Raw genomic sequence first — 1,626 nt, 5'->3', positions numbered from 1 at the left:
TTGCTTCAGTTTTCCAATAAACAGTTTTAAAATTACTTTATTGATGCTTCTTTAATGAAAAATCTACAACAAACAAAAGAAAAAGACAAAGAAGCTACTAGTTTCCTGTTCCCCGTGCTTTTGTTTCCCGTCAGTCCGTCATGTACCCAGAATGCGTTGCTTCAGTTTTCCAATGAACAGTTTTAAAATTACTTTATTGGTGCTTCTTTAATGATAAATCTACAACAAACAAAAGAAAAAGACAAAGAAGCAGCCGAACTAGCAATCCTCATTAACTTTTTAAAGAAGCAGCCGAACTAGCAAGCATTAACAACGTTTTAATTTTTACACCATGAGCCAAAGTTCTGTAACAGGAAATCACATCCCCAGCAATCGGTAGTTTTAGGATTAAGCTGTACAAGGGTTCAAACACTGTTAGTTGGCAGTATTGTGCATATTGTACATAAATTGTCAGCTATTAAGTGTCAAATTGAACTTGTGCTTTAAAATTAGCTTCTGCTAACTTTTCTGTGACTTAAGCATTTATGAAGTTGTGGACCTAAATATTTTCATAAGTGTTTTAAAGGTTGTGGAGCTAATTTTTGAATTAGCGCTGCCCACTGATTAACTTGTTTGTGTTTGTCAGTAATTTTATCAGTTAAATACAGAAAAAAATTAATATTACTCATCTTATTTTTAACCAAAAATAAATAAAAACACTAATTTTTTACACTTGTCAGTACTTGTTCCTGATCAGAAAATTTAATAACCAAAACATGCATGAAGCACAAAGAAGTTTCACCTCATCAATAGTCTTTCAGAAAGACTTCTTCTTCTTCTTCTTCATCCTGTTTGTTACAGCGCTGCAGAGGTGCTACGTTCGGGTTGTTTCCTGTGTGAATAAAACATTTCTACAAACACTGAAAACTATCAATTATGAAAGACAGCGTTCCGTGTTGAGGGGGTGGGGCCTCTCAGGCTGTATTAAACAGTAGCATCAATATAAAGCAGCTTTGTGGATCCTCAGTAACAGTGACTGATGTCTGCAGGTAACATCAGTGCTGTGCAGTTCTCTCTGGTAAACGTGAACAAAACCACCGTCATCATCAACATCACAGATCCTGTGACCTCCTTCCATCACCAAGGGAAGCAGTCCACCATCAGAGACGTTCTCAAAAAGGACCTCAAGTACAAGATCCTCTACTACAAGGCTGGAAGCACCAGAGAGGCAAGCTGTAAAATGAAATGTTTGTTTGTTGCATTAAATATCTCTTTAGCAGTGGATTATTATAGAAGACTCAAAGTCATCATGAGGTGAACTTCTATAATTTGGACTCGCATCAATTCAGGGTGGCAGCCATAGCTGATTAAACTTAGCGAACACACAAATACCTTTAGGTCAGAAAGTTTTACAGAAACTGAGCTGAAGTTGGGTGCTGTGGTAGTAGCTGAGACTGACCCTGAACATGCATTCCCAAGGTTTGACCCAAACAGCTAAAACTTTGTTTCGCAATATAAAATTATGTGTTTTTTACATATATTTACAGCGGGTAAAATAAGTATTGAACACGTCAACATTTTTCTCAGTAAATATACAGTATTACTAGAGGTGCTAATGACATGAAATTTTCACCAGATGTCGGTAAC

At 36.4% G+C, this 1,626-nt stretch overlaps 1 protein-coding gene across 1 annotated transcript in view; it reads left to right on the top strand.

Moving 5' to 3' along the window:
- Window positions 1-1,626, top strand: part of LOC106521511 (tissue factor) — a gene marked incomplete in the record, with an annotated part of 22,305 nt that overhangs the window by 12,171 nt on the left and 8,508 nt on the right. The window contains 1 exon segment of the mRNA XM_014014108.1: window positions 1,029-1,207. Within this exon segment, the coding sequence (XP_013869562.1) occupies window positions 1,029-1,207 (179 nt within the window).

Source organism: Austrofundulus limnaeus, unplaced genomic scaffold (assembly GCF_001266775.1).
Source record: "Austrofundulus limnaeus strain Quisiro unplaced genomic scaffold, Austrofundulus_limnaeus-1.0 Scaffold110, whole genome shotgun sequence".
Classification (NCBI taxonomy): Eukaryota; Metazoa; Chordata; class Actinopteri; order Cyprinodontiformes; family Rivulidae; genus Austrofundulus; species Austrofundulus limnaeus.
This window is presented reverse-complemented; position numbering and strand designations above follow the sequence as displayed.